The sequence below is a fragment of the Symphodus melops genome (assembly GCF_947650265.1).
Source record: "Symphodus melops genome assembly, chromosome: 14".
NCBI lineage: Eukaryota > Metazoa > Chordata > Actinopteri > Labriformes > Labridae > Symphodus > Symphodus melops.
The window spans coordinates 23228499-23245463 of record NC_136704.1 but is presented as its reverse complement, the minus strand read 5'-3'; the positions used below and the strand labels follow the sequence as shown (position 1 = coordinate 23245463).

General features: G+C 45.0%; 2 protein-coding genes across 2 annotated transcripts in view; one reads left to right on the top strand and one right to left on the bottom strand.

Moving 5' to 3' along the window:
• Positions 1–258: 258 nt before the first annotated feature.
• On the bottom strand, positions 259–8128 carry LOC306834758 (uncharacterized protein). The gene is made up of 17 exons (XM_079360915.1): positions 7997–8128; positions 7429–7535; positions 7145–7284; positions 6582–6691; positions 6302–6460; positions 5763–6213; positions 4895–4996; positions 4196–4283; positions 3640–3863; positions 3320–3562; positions 3099–3197; positions 2702–2895; positions 2424–2598; positions 2191–2347; positions 1945–2098; positions 1452–1563; positions 259–1142 (listed from the first exon to the last, which is right to left on the bottom strand). The coding sequence occupies exons 1-17, from the start codon at positions 8015–8017 to the stop codon at positions 967–969; spliced, it is 2712 nt and encodes a 903-aa protein (XP_079217041.1). The 5' UTR covers positions 8018–8128; the 3' UTR covers positions 259–966.
• A 2228-nt stretch (positions 8129–10356) lies between these two features.
• Positions 10357–16965, top strand: part of slc4a2b (solute carrier family 4 member 2b) — a 39062-nt gene continuing 32453 nt past the window's right edge. The window contains exon 1 of the mRNA XM_079360908.1: positions 10357–10470. The gene's annotated coding sequence lies outside the window, so the exon portion shown is untranslated. The remainder of the gene's footprint in view (positions 10471–16965) is intronic.

Genomic DNA, 16965 nt, shown 5'->3' with positions numbered 1-16965 from the left:
ATGCTGTGAACAAACATTCATACAGGTGGCATCTAAAGCGAAGAAAACCTACTGAAGCCGAGTTCTGGTCAAACGTGGACGGCAGCAATAACACTGAAGCACTGCCACCATTTCTGCAACCGGGACTTTAAAACATGTCTAAAGTCACCTAATTTCTCACTTTCAACAACTCACTGATCAAATTTTGTTTTTAACCTGTGTAGGTTTTTATTTTTATTTTTAAATCCTACATTAAGCAGATGTCGTGGCAGCAGGACGAGCATGCATTTGGTATTTAATGGACATGAAGCCGCACATATTCGTCTCCTGACTAAAGCTGAAAGTAAATCTGTTGGATCACAGGCAGCTGACATCTGCAGGATTGTTTACTCCTTGTGATGAAACAAAATACTCACCATCACTAAAAGTGATTATCACTGGGGCAAAATAAACTTTAGTGCTAGTTAATCGAGCGCTGTGAGACGTTAAGATTCAACAGATTAAACGAGAATAGAAGACGTCTTTTTATCCTTCAAATCAAAACGCCTTTGATGGTCGTTTTCTCGTGTACATTAGTTATTTAGGTTGTAAGCACAGCAGTCTGTTAGGTTTGGAAGTGTGATTATACATGCTGTAGTTAAAGTTACATGATGGGCGCTTCATATGTTCGTGCCATGACTGCAGAAAGCTCCAACCTCTAAGGCTGCAGGTAAAGCTGGAGTTGGAGAGGTCCTCAAACAAAGTTCTGCAGTTTATGCAACACGTCGGTACTGGGCCGGTTTTTAAATCGTTTCAGGTTTCAACGTAGTAGCGTGCATGATTGATGAGCTGCAGCTGACAGTGCAGGAAGGGAGTGTTGCTGTCAGAGTCATCTGGCAGCAGCGCGTTTCAAGGGGATAAAAGGGGGACTGCAGCAGTCCAAGGTGCGTTCAGGTACAGTACATGAGGAGCTGACGCGTGCGCGGGGGGGGGGGGGGATTTGGACCCTCACTGGGCTTCCCACTCCTCGTCTGAGACGTCATCGGGGGAAATGTTGCGAGTGTTGCTGGCCCGGATGCTGCTGATGTTGGTGAACGAGAGGAGGTTTGCAATTCCGATCAGACTCACGCCGGTTCCATCCAGATTCACCTGAGCCAGGTGCATGTGTTTGAGGAACTTCAGACCTGAGGAACACATTCAAACCCAGATAAATACTCCACAAGCGTCAGAAAAGGAAATATTGAGTCTACTGTGGCGACAACATCCACAAAATGATGAGACATTATCAGACACTACATGCACATTTTTTGAGCCGTTTCATTTTTGAATCTTGCTTGCCCCATGGACTCCGGCCCCTGGCTCCTTTTCTAGCATAATATTCTCCTGTTTGAGAACCGTTCAGCTTTTAACCGAATGACAGGAAGTGGAGTATCAGTGCTATTCAACCACACAGGAGAAATAACTTCCTGCCCTGCATCAGAGCTGGACCTTACCGTGGTCTGTGATCCGCGTGCGACTGAGATTAAGCTTCACAAGGTGGTGGCAGCGGATCAGACCTCGCCTCACGACGGTGTCTCCCACCTGAGTGCTGGCCAGTCCCAACACCTACACAGCAGGGAGCACAACATCAGCTCATTGAAAGACATACAGAGTAAGATCCTGTCAACCTGTCTGCAAATCAAAGCAGCTGTTCTGGGAACAATTCCCGCCGATCAATAATAAAAAGCCTTCTGGCTGTTCCCTCTCTGAGCCTCACATTTTAGCTGGGTTTATCACATTATCATATAAATAGATTTAGAAAAGGCTCACAACTTTGAACCCTTAATTATACAGCCTGGTTTGACCTGCTGACTGAGGAACTGCAGCAGGTCAAAAGAAAAAGAAAATGGGAAAACAAAACAAAAAGATGGACAACATAAGGTTTCTTGCACAAAGCTTTCCCAGGACTGTGTGCAGAAGGAGAAGAAACACAAATGTAAAAATCACCTGGAGGTGTGGCAGACAGATGATGAGGTCGGCCACTCCTCGGCTGGTGACCGCCGTCCGGTCCAAACAGAGCTCCTGCAGGTCGAGCAGGCCGCGCAGAGAGGGAAGCCCCGCGTCTGTCACCTGAGTGTTGCTGAGTGACAGCTTCTTCAACCTGCACGACACAAACACAACGCTCCTGTGAGCACGCCTGTTCCGAGTCCTGCTGAGACAACGAGAGGGGCCGTCGTGAAGGACGGGATCTACCTGTTCATGGTGGAGAGCTGGCTGACTCCCTGGTCTGTGACCTGCGTGTAGTCCGTCAGGTCCAGCTCTGACAACAGACCAAGCCTGGAGAGGAAAGACAATCCGCTGTCCGTCACACAGTGTCGTCCGGGCAGGGTCAGCTGAGTCAAGCGTAGACCTGGGAGAGAGAAACAGTCACACGTGCACTCCAGAAAACTTCCGCCCTGGAAATCTTCACGAGTCTTTTTCCGAACCTGAGATGATCTGCAGAGCATGATTGCCATCTGCTACGGGGATTCCCGCCAGACTCAAGGATGTCAGAGCCGGGTGGGTGGCGAGGCGCTCCAGAGAGCTTTCCGTCACACCCGTGCCGTCCAAGTTGAGAGTCTGCAGGCTGGAAAGCTCGGCCAAAGCTGACACATCCGTTACCTGACACGGAACAAAACCGTCGAGACACAGAAAGGTCATGAGGACAAAACATGAGCAAAAACAACGTTTGCTCTTCCCAGTTGTGTGTTTGGACGTGAAGTACCTTCGTCTGCTTGATGCTGAGGAGCCGTAGTTGCGGCACGCAGGCGGGGAGGACGGCCAGCGTGGCTTCAGTCACAGCCGTCTGGTTCAGGCTCAGCTGAGACAGGCAGGATGGAGCTGACTGGAGATAAAGGACCATCCCTGCATCGCTCACTTTGGTCTGATCCAGGGACAGGTAGCACAGGCTCTTTAAACCTTGAAGGAAAACAGAATTCATCAAGGCAAAATCCTTTGAACACAAAGAACAAATAGCGAACTTTAAACTGATCAGCTTATGTTGGAGTCGGGCGTTCCTGCACGTAATTGTAAAGTCCTATAAAGTGGTGTTACATAACTTCATATTCTCCACAATAACAGCCTGATTCTTGTTTGAAAATTGGGTTTCTCATGAGGCCAACCTGTGATTTGCTGCAGGCAGGAGTCGGTGAGTTTGCTACAGGAGGCCAGGTTGAGGTACTGGAGTTTGACCAGACTGGACAGGATTGAAAGTCCAGAGTCTGTAAGAATCAAAATCAGGAGATTAAAATGAATTCAAACAGAAAGTGAACGACAGCCGATTAAAGAGAACAAAAGGAGTTTTTATATTTTAAACTCCATCCTGGGCTGAACTCGTGTGTACCTGTGATGAGAGGTGAGTTGACCAGGCTGAGGTGCTTCAGGGCTGTGAAGGCGCGTAACTGCCGCAGGAGCTCGTTGGTGGAGTAAGGGTAGCAGTTTAGGACAAACTTCTGCAACGGGCAGCCGAAGAAGAGCTCCAGGGTGCGCGGACGCAGGAGCCTCTCGCGGGACATGTGGTTGAGCAGAAGCTCAGCGAGCTCCGGGGTGAGGCCTGCCAGGCTGCTGCTGTACTGCATGCTGGGAGCTGACAGATGACGACAGTGAGTAAACAGCCACGAACACACGTTTCCTCAGTCTGGAATCTTCTCCTCTGTCTCTTACCAGTCATGAGGTGGACGGTGGCACGAGTGGCCAAGGCACATAGGGACGGCACGCTGGGTGTCCTGAAGGGTTTTTTAGGGGGGGACGGTTGTCCCTGGGAGGCAGGGAGGTCCTCTTGCTGAGCGGCTCTCTGGAGACGCTCCACCGCAGCCAGACCTGCAGCTCCAGGAGCCACGCGTCCTCCCGCATCTTCAGGCTCGGCTGGCTCCTCCTCTGGAGCCTCCCTGAAACACAAAGTGTCCTTAACAAGTTACATCTGCACAGGCTGTGCAGCGTGCCGCACAGACCGCACAAGCTCACACAGACCTGCAACGATACAAATACTTACACATCAAAGTAAAGACACCTTGATAAAGGTAATTATCAGGGTTTAGGATCAATCAATCGATTAGAACGAGTAAGAACATGACTATAAATCAAACAGAATTTATCAGCAGCACTTTTTGCTCATCTTCAGATTTATTCCTTCTAAGTTGCTGAAAACCTTTTACATATTTAACAAGTGGATCCAACATGTCTGATGGTATCAGAGCCTGCCGTCAGTCCGTGCACCTACCTGAGTCGGTTGCCTTGCTCTGGCCAGTGGTGCCTCGGCTCAAACTCACGGAACCGGTTCTCTGGGAAGAAAGGCAGCCTCGGCATTCCTGCGAAGATTACACAAGTGAGCGCTGTGACCCGGTGAAGATATTCTGATACATCACCAAGCTGGAAGTCAAAGATATTTCAATCCAGTGCATAGAAAGTCACACAGCTGTAAAAAAAAAAAAAAAAAAAAGGAACACCTCTTCTTAAAACTAAAAACACTTTTTCAATCCCACACCTCTAATCAGCATCTTTGGTCCTGGCTCTCTGATTCTCCTCTCGCAGGACTGGACTGTGATTCAGCTCTTTTGACTGTCTGTGGTCTGGCACACATTCAGAATATTATATCTGAAGCACATGCTCGGAGAGGCTGTGTCTGATTTGCTGAGCAGCTGTAAGCACTCCTGCTTGTCGAGGATAAGCAGTTCAGACCCAGTGTGCAGGAAGGGGCATTCACCTACATATTTCCTCATCCTAATCTTCCTTCCATATAACGCTCATTAGCAGCGCCACTCGGCCGCCTGTTAAGCACGAGTATAGAACTGAAGCACACAGATTCCAAGCCGGGTCGTCTTGTTTGAAGCGTGGGAGAACAAAAGGCTCAAAGTGCACGAGTAAATAAAGACACGCCAAGGACAAAAGAAAAAAAAATGGATGAGCAACAGCCCTGTACCGTTTAGCATGTAGGGTGGTTCCTCCTCTGCTTCTTGTTCCTCGTCAGCCACGATGCCAGCCACGTCCTCGGCATCACCAGGAACCAACCGCTGGCCTCGCCCTGTGAAACAGCACCAGGACTGTTTGAGCACGCCGCTCTTCAAAGACGTTCAATAACGGGAATAAAGTTCACCCCTGAAGCTCGTCGAGTTGAACAGCAGGCGGAGGCATTTCAATCCCTTTTATTCTCTCAAAGACCGTCGTGATGAGAATGTATACGTTACACACAGCTTGAAACTCCACCTTTTGATTCTGTCAGTGAAAGTTTAACCACGAGGTTAGAAAATACCAAGTATGTTGTTTTGCCACAGAGGTAAAGTCTGCGTACGCAGAAAGAACAACCGAGGAGTCAGGATCTTATAAATGAGCTGTGAAGTTCATCACTGATTGTGGATGGAAGCTAAGGACTTAGGACAAACTGCCTTTTAATAAGTCACTGATTCTCAAACTGGTGGGCGGCAGGGTGGGACCCCTGGGGGGGGGGGGGCTCCAACAGAGTGACCTTTATTAAAGAGATGTGTCATCTGGCCTCTCATAAAGTAGCTCACAGAGTTTCCCAGAGTAAAAATCAGCTGACCACACTCTTCCTGCCTGTGTGAGATTGTTTCCTTTTTTTCAGCAGTTTTCAATTCGGAGATAATAAAAAATCAAGGCTGGACAATTGTTGCAGCACTATAAATGTAAATCTTGCATAATTGTTTTTATCAAGCTGTTTGTTCCCAGGGTCGTTGGTCGACTTCTGTCAGTTTTGAGAAAATCAGATTTTTGTGATTTTGTTCAGAGAACGTTTCGTATTCATCCCAACCATTAAAAACACAAATCCTTACCCCAGAAGTGAGACGGCCCGGACAGTGATGGAGCGGCTCCAGGTATCCCTGCATAGTTCACTGCCTCCTCCCACAGCTGGTTCGGTAAAAGAGGAGGGGGAACAAAGTCCTGCCTCTCAGCCCCCTCCTGGTCGGGGAGCTGTGGCTGAGGGGTCACGACACACGGCGGCGGTTCCATCTGTGCCACTGAAGGAGGATCTGCAGGACTCTGTGCGTCCTGCGGCGTCTCTGGAGGAGTGGTCTGAATACAAAGTGCAGCGTTTGGTGTGAGGCCGAGAGAGCGCAATGAACACGCCAGCTCTGCCTCCCCAAAGCGTTTCCGTGGGAAACCCTGGAGGAGAGAAAAGGTGGGGAGGGTAGGGTGACGTCCGGTGATGTGCTCCACAACGCTGCGGAGAGGAGCGTCAGCTGGGAAGCGTTCACGCATGGACTCGCCGGACGGCAGTCGAATCTACAGGAGAAAACACGAGCTTTAAAGAAAGAACAATCGTGTGGTTGGACTGTCAACTTAACCGCCACACAATTAATTCAGTCTTCACCATCAGGATGCAGTTGTTGTCCATGTTAGTCTGCACTTTTCCTCCAAGCATCTGTCCTTGACCGCTGGGAGGAGAAGTCTCTGTGGCAGCGCTGGTCTCGAGTTTCTGCTGCAGGCTCCTCCGATCCTCAGCTATCCGCTTCAACACCAACTCCCGCTCCTGGCAGACAAACACGGGTCAGACGAGATTCTCTGACATGAAGAACAAGATTTGATTCTCTGCGTGATACGAATATAAAACCGTCCTTTCTGGTTGGATCGTTCCTTTCAGCACTGCTCACCTGTTTCTTTTGCCGTCTCTCTGCTCTGGCCTCCTGAGCCACACGATGTCTCTGCTGTTCTTCAAAGTCACTCTTGTCCTGCTTGATGCGGGACTCCACTGGTAGAGGTTCTGGGGACAGATTACATGACTGTGATGGCACCTCAGCACCGATGACAGAGATGCTGTTAAAGAGTAAATCCCCCCCCAACTTCCCGTGCCACCTTCACACCTGTCCACCATGGCCCCCCCACCACCTCACTATCTATATACAACATATATATATCTATATATATCTATATCACTATATCTATAACATAGCCTCTCTCTCCATTTTTAAATCTCATCTAAAAAGCACATCTTTTTAAACATTCATATTCCGTCTGATCGTTCCCTTCTTCTCTGCTCAGTCTCATAAATCCACTACACTTTTTAATGTTCATCTTATTGATGTAATTAGAACTTTGTTGATTTTATCTTTTGCTTGTGAGAGTTTAAAGATGCCTTTAGATAAAATGCATTATCATTTTTATTGAACATATGTACACGCTGCAGTCTTAAGGTGCTGAGTGCTTGATGGTGTACCTCTGCTGTCTGAAGGAGACGTGGGAGCTTCAGAGGTGCTCGCTGCTTCTTTGGGCAGGTTGAAAGCAGAAAAGGCCGTGTCAGCTGGCTGGGACGACTTCTTGACCAAACTGTGCCTCGGATACTGACCCTGTAAGAGCCTAAAAACACACGGCAGAAGAACTCAGAAGAGATTTATAGTAAGGAGGAGCTTTTTAAAAAAAAACTGAATTGAAATCATATATGTATGTGTGTTTGTTTTATGAACGCTCACTGTATATGACTGAAGAAGAGATTCAACTCACCACTCGGCTGCATCTGACACAGAAAAATGCCCCGCCTGCACAGCAGCCTGGATCTGTTCCTCCGTGAAACCCATCTCACTGAGGATCAGGAATAACTCCCCAATAGTCTGAAGAAAAAAAAACAGCCAATCCAACAGGCATCAATGTAATTATTGTTTTTTCCCCATTTTAGTCATTGTACAAATTACTAAAATAATCATAATAATAATGTGAAATTAAAAAGGAGTGTTCTGTTCTTATTTATTATATTCTCTGTTGTTGTGGAGTTTTATCCTTCTTTGTTCATCATAAAGATTTCTCTTTAAGCGCATTATCTTTAAATATTAGTGAGTTTTATTTTTTTTAACAACACGCAGTCTCTTGAGGATGCACTCATAACTACACTGAACGATACGTAAATAAAAGCTAAATAACACATTGAGACTGGGTTTGTTGTTGTGCAGACTGTCAACAAACATAGCATGGCGGCTAACATTAGCTGAATGAAAAACGACGTCGAGGCTAAAGCTAAGTTATCCAGTTAACTAACAGCTATGTGTATTTTTAATCGTGGTTAGTCGCTGCTTACCGGCGGGGAAGAAGAACTCATGTCGCTGTCTCAACAAATCAAAGAGGGAGGAAAAATTACTGAACAACTTTTGTTGTTGACTTGCAGGTTTGGTGATCAAGCCTGCGGTGCTAGCAAAACTGACCTCTCCCCCCGAACCCGCCCACGTCGACTTGATCGACAGCTGAACCAGCCAATCAACACTGCGAACAGGCAACATGTACGGAAAGCTCAGCGGTACATAATTAGTCTGAATTTCAAAACGCGAAAATACGTTTAATAAGCGTCTGGTGATCTCCAAACAGCAACAAGCTTTTAACAGGCATACTGTTGATGTTTTACATATTTAATCTGCTATCTTTGGGCTTTTTAAAAAAAAATATTTTAATAAATAACTTAGTGACGCATTCATTGACAATAATTCAGTAGTATGCTGGGGTTTGTTTTTGTCCAAGGATGACGAATGGATGACCCTTCCAACTCTGTCTCCAACTGGCTAATAAACATTGACTAAATATGCACGAGTATACAGTGTTAAATGTCACTGTTTATACATGTTAATGTATTAACAGTAATAGGAGAAGAAACAGAAGAGAGCTCAATCAAAGTCATCCTTTGTCCAATGATGTTAAACTGCATGCAGGACAAAGAAGATGAGAAAGTCATTTGTCCCTGCTGCCATCACATTTACCGTGTTGCTCCTGTTTCCATCTGTTTCTTTAATGTATTTATTCTATGTTGTGTGCTGATTGCGGGCTGTATGGAGTTGTTTAACTGCTGACGGCAAAACACTTTGCCCTCCTGAAGGGATAATAAAGACAACCTTGATAACAGAAGCTGTTTATATTGTCTTTGGGTCTTTTAATGAAACATTCAGTGTAAACTTGACAAGTATACATCTTCAGGCACCACTACACTACATGAGGCACGACTCAATGATTTATGTGAAAACCCCACCTCGAGCAAACAAATGCATTATCACTAATTAATAAACATTTCCATTTAATCTCTGAAGACGGCTTTTGTTAGTATAAGCAGTTTACTAGACTTGTTATCGGCTTTAAGTGAAAACAAACAGTACGTTAAGAGTATGTATCATGATAAGACAGAAGAATTATTTAAGCAAAAATAAACACAAAACATGGAAAGAAAGAAAGTAAACTGTATGGCATTTTCTGCCTTTATTTGCAGAAAGCCACCAGTAGGGGTCACTGTTCATGCTCAGGTGACCAAGCTAATTTCAATAAAAATTAGATATAATCATGTGTTTTGCATATTAGCACCCCATTTTGTATGCTCTCTATGCACTGTGCACATTTTACAATTATATAGGCAAACATTTATGAGCAGATCATATAAGTTAAAGTTTAGGGTAACTTAGCAACAGGTATCCACTTTAAAATCGCAGGTGTGAGCAATGACCGAGCATAGGTTCAGACAAAAGAGAACTGAGGAGAGATCACCTGCAGGGAGGTAATTAAACCTAACATACACATGAGGATGACCTATGACCAAGCAGGCCTGTTGTTTATGTGTTGACTAAATGGAGGAAATGACTGGCAAGTGAGGAAGGAGGTGATGGTTTTATGATGTGGGTTATATCAAAGTAAGAGATGGGAGGTGGTTGGTTTGGTGGTTTCAGAAGTGAGGATGGAGTTTATTTATATTCTATTTTATTAGTAGTAGTAGTAGTAGTAGTAGAAGTGGACTCTATCATGAAGTTCCCTAAATTGCTCTGGCATGCTTTGTCAAATAATGTCAAAACACTTTTTTACTTTTCACTTTTTTAATTAAACAAAAGGTAAAAAAAAAATAAAGAAGATGTAATGCATCTTAATGTTATGAGCATCATAACGGAACGACGCCCTTTCTTAGTCCTTCGTCAGAAATATGTTTCATCATTCACGCAGGCGCAACCATTTCCTTCTGGGGAAAAAGGCCACGAGCTCCCGTAAATCACCGTATAAAACCGTATGACGTTAATAGCGCCTTCAAAATAAAGGCACACGATGCGAAGGATTAAAACAGATACACAGTTACTGATGCTTTAGTGAGAATTATTTTGGGTTGTTTTACACCATAAAACCCCATCTTGTTATGTAATATTGCAATCCTGCAAATGGTAAATGCACAAATTTCCAAGGCTGGGTCGCGATGGTGATTTATTTTTTAAATGTAAACCGGAAGAGCGATTGTTTTTAATTCAGCCTTCAGACGCCGGTGCAGAAAATTCATTCAGGGAGAGTTTGAGGTGAGTAACAGACTCCACCGGGGAGTAAATAACCAGATTTTGTGTGTCATATGAAGTCTCACAAGGATACCTATTTGTTAAAACAGATTTTTTTTCCCTTCTTTGAACTACACTCCTTTGAACTAGCCGCCGTCATTCAGAGAGGCGACACCACTGACAGGCAGCAGTAAAGTAAAGAGCCTCACGCGCATCCGAGGTGTCCGGTGGATGACTTCGCTTTGTTCCTCTGCTTCTTCTTAATCAGGTAATGAAGCAGGAAAAAAGTCCTGGACATGTGCTCTCTTGCAGTCACTCTCCTCCTCCCCCCTCTTACTGTAACATGACATGAGGGTCTTCATTAACGTGATGTCACATGGTCGGGATGAGTCCCCATTGCAGCTCGGTTTATTGTGGCTTTAAGTAACCCACTGAGGTATTGTGGTAGCTGGGGATGTGCTCTTTCATACGAGCTGCATTGTCTCAGGTCAGTGGGTCACATCATCATATAAAACATCTGCTTTGGTGAAGTAGGCCTTCAAGTTTGAGATTAAAAAGAGGTTTAAAATGCATCTTAATTCCTGCTATGCAAAGCCAACCCTTTTGAATTACTGATTAATCTGTTTTTCTTTTTAATAAGGATAAGGGATAGACTTTATTCATCCTCTAATGGGGGAAATAACAGGGAATATAAACAGCATCAATAGCAAAAAAAAAAGTTTTAAAAACAGCTATGAGCAAGTTTATATTAAATAAATGAATAAAGGGAGAAAAATACAACAGAATTAAATAACACAAGGCATAAACACTATGTACACTTTGACTCGTGGAGAGACAGATCAGATTAAAAAGACACACAGTGTGCAGCATTAATGATATTGATTATAACAGTGATGCTGTTAAGCCGTCTGACTGCAGATGGAATAAATGTCCTGCGTCATAATGTCAGAAAATGTGAAAGGAAAACATGTTGAGTCTTTGAATGTGAGATTATTCAATAAGAAATGACAAAAAAGTAACTCTCACAAATCAGGAAGCAGAAATTGGAGGTCATAATTGAGTTACAATATGACACATTCGTCTGATCTTTTTTTTTTTTTTTTAAATATACTGTCAGTTAGTTTAGCTCATTATGAGTTCTCAGTGTAAACCCCCCCGTGGGTTCCCAAGCCTCTGTTGACCCCAATTGGATGTTTTTGTTCTGTGTGTCTAAAAGCCGACTGTATGTGAGGAGATAAATGTGGGGCACGACACATTAACGAGGTGGCACAATATAATGTCCTGCTTCAGATCGGCCTCATAATGAAAACAATCGACTCCTCAGGAAACAATAGTGGGGTTCCTTGTCCTGCTCGGATATAAATGATTTGTCAGGAAAACACTTCCTCTAACATCCGGTCTGGAGTCGTCACAGGTGGGAAAATATAGATTGAAAGTGAAGTTAATTTTTCCCAGCAGACTCTTGACCTCGTCAAACACAGGTGAAACTAATAACACTAATTGCGGCACTTAAAACGGTTACTGGATCTCAAGCCCGACGGTTGAGTTATTGGTTCCATCTGTGTGTGTGTGTGTGTGTGTGTGTGTTTCCTTCTGTTTCAAATCCAAACTTCTGCTTTAAGAAACAATTTGAAAATGTGAATCGGATTCTGGAGGAAAATAGTCGACTCGTCTAAAGACAGAAGACGCAGAAAAAAAAACAACAACCTGTCAGAATTGAGCAAAAATGTATTCACCCTGAGCACCATCACAGCCACACTGCATGCAGCTTTATGAAACGCTGTTTGAAACTGTTCTTCACATTCTGTAATAATGAACTTAACAGCTGAGACGGCCCATTCACTGGACTTAAGTTAAGATAGAATAAAATGCCTTTATTGTCATTATACAAATTGTACAACGAGATTATTTGGCTTCACCTTAAAGTGCACACAGCTAAAAACAACAACAACAACAACAACAAGAAGAAGCGTATGGGTCAAAAAGAACAAAGAGTGACCCTAGTTAAGGGAAGGTGGGATATGTGTGGTAGGACTCATTACAGTTTGCAGCATCCTAAATTTAAATAGATAAACAGACATCAGATTTCTTATATCACAGTACGAGATATCAGGTCTACAGCAGGGTGTCAAATATAAATAGTGCATTGTATGAGACGTGAACCGTGGCAGGGTATAAACAAAAATATAACTATTTTCACTGTAAGAGATGTAGTTTTAGCAGTATATAAAATATAGAAATATAAATATTTGCACAGTGGCAGTGGGCTGATTGCAGTTTAATTGGCGTTGTGGTCCGACGTTGATAAAAATATTAAGAAGTAAATCGTCAGTGTAAGAGGCTGCTCGGTGCTGCGGTAGTTAGCGCTGTTGCTTCACAGCGAGGAGGTTCCTGGCTCGATTCCCCCGTCTGACGGAGCCCGTATGCGTGTGTTCTCTCCGGGTACCTCGGTCCAAAGACGTGCTCGTTAGCTTAATTGGTGACTCGAGAACTCCCTGTGAATGTGTGTGTGACTGGTTGCCTGTCTCTGTACAACAGCCCAGTGATTGACTGGCGAACTGTCCTGCGTGTTCGCCGCCCTCTCGTCCAATTACAGCTGGGATCGGCTCCAGCACCCCGCAAGCCCTGAACAGGAAGAAGCGGTAAAGATAATGGATGGATGTCTGGTGCTGACTGGCAGGAGTGAAAACATGTTGTTTGTTTTGCTGGCTGTTGACACAAATCACCAGTTGTGATTTTAAAAAGTTGTAATTAAAACTAAATGTAATCACGTACAGGCTGTTTGGCCCTGAGACCCATTTTAAACGTCTCTACGATGACCTGCAGGTCAGCGCACCTCAGTTTAGGAACCATGATCCCAGAATTGCTTATCTGTCACATGACCCTGAGAAGTCAGGACATGCCCTCGGGCAGGATAGAGGAAGGATGTGTCCCTCGCGCTGACTCAACAGTATCATCTCCACGTGCTTAGGCCGGTCATTTGAGGAGCTGTTTAACTCTGATGTGAAGCTGATACACAGGATACAAGTGATTATCTTTTCTTAGGGACTCTTAAATCAAAGTCTTACCGCAGTCCGCTGAGCCTCACACACACACAAAAAAAACAAAAACCTGAGCACTTCAAGGACTCAGACATCAGCAGAATCTGAAATGTTTGTCTGGGTGAATCTGACCTTGTTCGATCGCGAGCGTTCAAATTCCTGAGTTGTTTAGCTTCACTTTAGTTGCGTCATGCTGCGTGGCGCTCGAACACTTCAGAAAAGATCTCATCTCCATGCTCACACTCGGTTTTTATTTGTTTTCCTCCGCCTCAGTGAAAGCGTCAAACAGGCTCTTTGTTAACTGATGATGCAGGAGAGAGAGAGAGAATACAAGTCGACGATGAGCAGAGTGTGTCCACATTCCTGCTGGGAATTGCTTAGTCATGCAGAAGACGAGGAAGGAAGCGAGGTAGATAACTTATTTTTCACGTTTATTTTACCTTCCCCTCTGCAGATAAACAGACTCAGCAAGTCCCTGAACACACCACGCCTCGAAATCAGTCTCAGCCGTCATGAAACCTTCTAATTTAAGAAAGCTTTCCTTTTATCAAACTCATCATCAGTCACGAGGCTGTTTGCTTGAGTGACAGTTGCTCTGTTTTAGCCAGCTAGGTTGCGTTTAATTACCGTTAAGCACTTTGGCATTGCACCCTGGAACATGTATAATTTAGTTTACTGCCCACTACATTAAACTCCTACTGGCCTGTCTGGAGTTTTTTCCTCTCGTTGGAGCATCTGATTGTACACATAAATCTGTAAAACATGATCAGGCATCCTCCTCCTCCTCCTCCTCCTCCTCATCCTCCTCCTCATCCTCCTCCTCCTCATCCTCCTCCTCCTCCGCTGTCGTCTCCCTTTCCCTCCGAGGGTAAGAGTTTAAACTCTCGTGCCTTTATGCCTTCAGCCATGAACTCAAACCTAATCCCATTGTGTTGTTTTCCCAGGAGACGGATAAATGGCTGATTTGTGTTTGACCGTCGTGTGAGATCTGAGGTCTTTGTTTTTGTTTGTTTTCGGAGCTCTGTGGGTGTTTTATTCCCGTCCCAGTCGGAGTCTCATGAGAGTAAATACAGTCATTATAGAGCACAGACAGGTCAGAGCTCCTTAATTACCCTGTTTCTGTGAGAAGAAGGCTTTACCTTTTAGTGCAACCCGAGCAGCCACGGGGTGCAGTTCTGACTCGACGGTGCCACGCCCTCACGCTACAGGAGCGAGAATGGACCGGCTGCTGCTGTCTCTCTCTTCAGCGGCACTGCACCCTGGAACATGTATATTTAATCTTTCTAGCTTACACAAACGTTTGGATTTCTTGAGGGAATCAGAATGTGCAATAATAGCATAAAGAAGGTGCAGTTTTAATGGCTTATTAATGGAGCCGACATGTTTTCTTGTGGGGTTAAAGGATCACACAGGTAACATGGGAGTCTGCGGATACTCTCAACTTTTGCATTTAAGGCTGATCCGCAGCAGACGGCTGATCTCTGCGTACTTCCAGCCCGGCGCCATACGACTGACAAAGATCACAGCGAGCTGTGAACATCGTGGAGAATTTGGCATCTTAAGAGACGTGTTTGTCTCAGGAGCTGTTAGACAGAGAGCGAGGCCTGGGCCAGCTCGCTCTGCTGAACTGAAGGTTCTACATTTAAATCGCACGTCTCAAAAAGTCTACTTCAAATTTAGTTTTTAGGTAAAAAAAAACAAACTAAATGTATTCTGGGTAAATAATCACACCTCTGATATCAAACTCGTTTTCTTTTTCAAGACTGTCCTGGATAAGACCGGCAGCAGCTCATTGAACAGACTTTCAGACAGACAACGAGCTGCCAAACATACGAATACAAAAAATACATAGTTCGCCATAACAAGACACAAAATCCAAAATAGATTCTGAATCGAGCAACAAGAAAACGAATCGAATCCTGAAACACGCAAAGATTTGCAGCCCTACAACGGACCCTCTTTGTCTCACCTCGCACGTTTAAATTAAGGTAAAACCACGCCCACAGGAAATGACATCAAACCCATAGAAGGAGCAAAACACATCATGGTCCCTACACCTCCAAAAGTTAGAAATCAAATTCAAACAATAATATAAAAATAAATATTAATTATAATACAGCTTGGAGGAGCTCTGGGTTTTACTCAATTGTTCTTTTTTTCATGGGGTTGTTTTTGGTGTAATAGTCTTTAAATGGCTGCCATGTTGAGTCTCAGGGTGACTTTAATTTGTTGGAACTGCAGGTGTTTCATTACCGCTTGAAAAACTGGAGGATTGCTTTTGTCAGAAGGCGAAACATTTAAAAAGGAGTTCTTCGTCTGCTTGTGTGTAAAGCTGTCGAGTGTCTTGACCTTCTGACGGTCTCCCTCTCTGATGTTTCCTGTCCGTCTGAACTCGGCCTCGTGTTTTTCTCGCTCTCCGTGTTGCAGCACTCCAAACACTCAAGGTATAAAAACGCTTGAGCGGTGATTGCTCCTTCTATTTCGGGGCTCGAGGACAATGAGCAGTCATTATATAAGCTTTAGTTGCCTGTTCAATCCATCTTCACCCCGCAGACAGGTGCTGCGGGAGCTGCCAGCACTGTGAGCGGACAAAGAGCCAGCTAAAGATGGGTCTGCCTGAGTGCAGCTGCTCGCCTGGAAGTGCTCCAGTGACTGTCTGCACATAAAACTTAACGCAGTCATGCTAAAGTGCTGGACTCGTGCAGCCAAACTCTTGAGTGAAGTCAGCGTGAGCGCTGAGCTGTGAAGAGCAGAGCAGGGAGGCAGAGGCGTCTGCGTGTTGGGAGACTCGGGGACGTGGCCGGGTGACTTCTAAACTGCTGAGCTATTTTCAGGCTGAAACACTCGAGAGGCGAGCAACAGAGGCGAGGCGCTCAACATACACCGCCGCCAGATCCCCATAGAGATCCACAAACAGGGCCGCTATCTGTTGCAGCTGTGATCCGGGATCTTCAGCGGTGAGTCCGTGCAGGTTTTGGATGTTTGAAATGATTCTTCACCGACGCCGTGTTCTGACGCACGCGCCAGCTCGTCCATGTGTTGCACCTCCATTCTGCAAGTGGAGGAACGCGGCCCTGCACATTTGTTCAGGTCCTGCTGGGAGAGAAGAATAACAGGAAGCTGGAGGGAGAATTTCCCAGTTTTGTTAACAGTTTTAAGTCCAGCTAGGAGGAGGAGAAGGAGGAACGTCACTGTGCAAAAAATGACTGTTTTAAATGTTATTGAAGTCGGTGTTGAAGCGTGTGCCTGGTGTGTTGTCAAAGATGTCACACGGGGGGGCTTCAGTGTTTGTGGAGGAAGCGTGTCGAGCGTTGGTCACGGTTAAGAAAACGCTTTGAGTCGACCTTGCGGGCATGAAGTCACACCTCTTGATATAGTCGAGCACAGTGGATAAAGCTATTATCAGCACAGTGTTGAGACTGAGGAAAGCCCCTGACTTTGAAGTGGACTACAATTTTAGCTGCTCGCGGCTTTGACTCTGTTTCTCCCCCCACGCAAGACATGCATGTGACTCTACATCCCCTGGGACAAACAAGTGTATCACACACACACACACACACACACACTTACACACACAGTCAGACTCCTCCTGAGTTTAGGTATTTCTTTAGCCCTCAGGCTCATATAAGCTGATGTGGAATGCAGCTTGATTATTTAGCGAACGGGTAAGCAACCTGTTTAGATCACAGGATTGTTCTTTGTTCGCTGCAAAACACAATTAA